Below are 1197 nucleotides of genomic sequence, written 5' to 3'. Positions count from 1 at the left end.
TTTTAACCCCCCCCACCCCACCACACACTCACACACACTCACACACACACACACACACACACACACACACACACACTACAGCTGCTTCATAATGACATATTCTCAGATCCGCGGCACACTTTTTCAGGGATTTTGCCCATCGGTTGTCCACAATTTTCCAAAACTACACATCGACTTTACAACTCGATATCATCACCTCACCCTTTCAAAGTACATTCGCCCTCATTTCTGGTTTTTGCAGGAACAATAGCTGTGGTGGCATTTCACCATCCAATCAAAACGTTTGTTTCATGCCTGCTTTGTAATGTGCAAAAGGAGTATTGAGGTTTACTCCAGAAGGTGTATTAAGTACATCTAATGAGTCTTATTTTTTCTCTTTGATACTTGTCAAAAAACTTCTGATGTCTGAAACTGACAGAAAAGTTGTGTCCTGCAGGAAAGTGCACTCAGAGAGGGAAAACTCCAGAGAGAAATTCAGAACTTGATGGAACGCAATGGTCAGCTCAGAAATAAGGTATGAGTGGGTATATAATGAATAGATGTGAATTTAAACCATTTGCACTGTGAATATTAATGCATATGAAAGTAGGTATTACATGAGTAACAGATATATGCCAGGTGGAGGAAACGGAGCGTCGGTGTAAGTCTCAGCAGCAGCAGATCTTTGAGCTGAAGCAGAAATTAACTAACAGCACAGCTGAGCTCAAGATGCGACTAACACAGACTGAAGGTAATACTTGTTACAAATGCTCAGAGAATTACATGTTTTCACACGACAACCAAACTCATATTTACTGTGTTTGACAGATCGTCTGGAAACAGAAAAGCGGAGGTCCAAGCAAGTCCTGGAAGACGTAGAAAGTCTCCACCAGAAGGAGGTGCTGTCAGCAACTAAACTTCTCCCCCTGTCTCTAACTGTAACTCAAACCCAGGCTACCCTGTAGAAAACTCATTTCAGCAGAGCTGTAAAGTAACTAACTACAAATACTTTGTTACTGTACTTAAGTAGAAGTTTTGATTATCTGTACTTTGAGTAATTATTTTTCAGCGTACTTTTTACTTCTACTCATTACATTTTTACACAATTGTCTATCCTTTCTACTCACTACATTTTAAAAAAGGGAAGGAAAGTTATTACTCCTGTTTTATTCTGAGTTGTTACTTATAAAAATCCTCTCCTGATAAACTGTGTCTCCT

The 1197-nt window shown here is 39.6% G+C and overlaps 1 protein-coding gene across 1 annotated transcript in view; it reads left to right on the top strand.

Annotated features, from left to right (window-relative positions):
* The window catches only part of lrrc45 (leucine rich repeat containing 45), a 29030-nt gene that overhangs the window by 19230 nt on the left and 8603 nt on the right, over positions 1-1197 (top strand). The window contains exons 11-13 of the mRNA XM_014033077.1: positions 437-514; positions 619-730; positions 808-878. Of these exons, the coding sequence (XP_013888531.1) occupies positions 437-514; positions 619-730; positions 808-878 (261 nt within the window). The remainder of the gene's footprint in view (positions 1-436; positions 515-618; positions 731-807; positions 879-1197) is intronic.

This window comes from Austrofundulus limnaeus, unplaced genomic scaffold, assembly GCF_001266775.1.
Source record: "Austrofundulus limnaeus strain Quisiro unplaced genomic scaffold, Austrofundulus_limnaeus-1.0 Scaffold1618, whole genome shotgun sequence".
NCBI lineage: Eukaryota > Metazoa > Chordata > Actinopteri > Cyprinodontiformes > Rivulidae > Austrofundulus > Austrofundulus limnaeus.
Note: the sequence above shows the minus strand (reverse complement) of the source record. Positions and strands in the feature narration are given on the sequence as shown.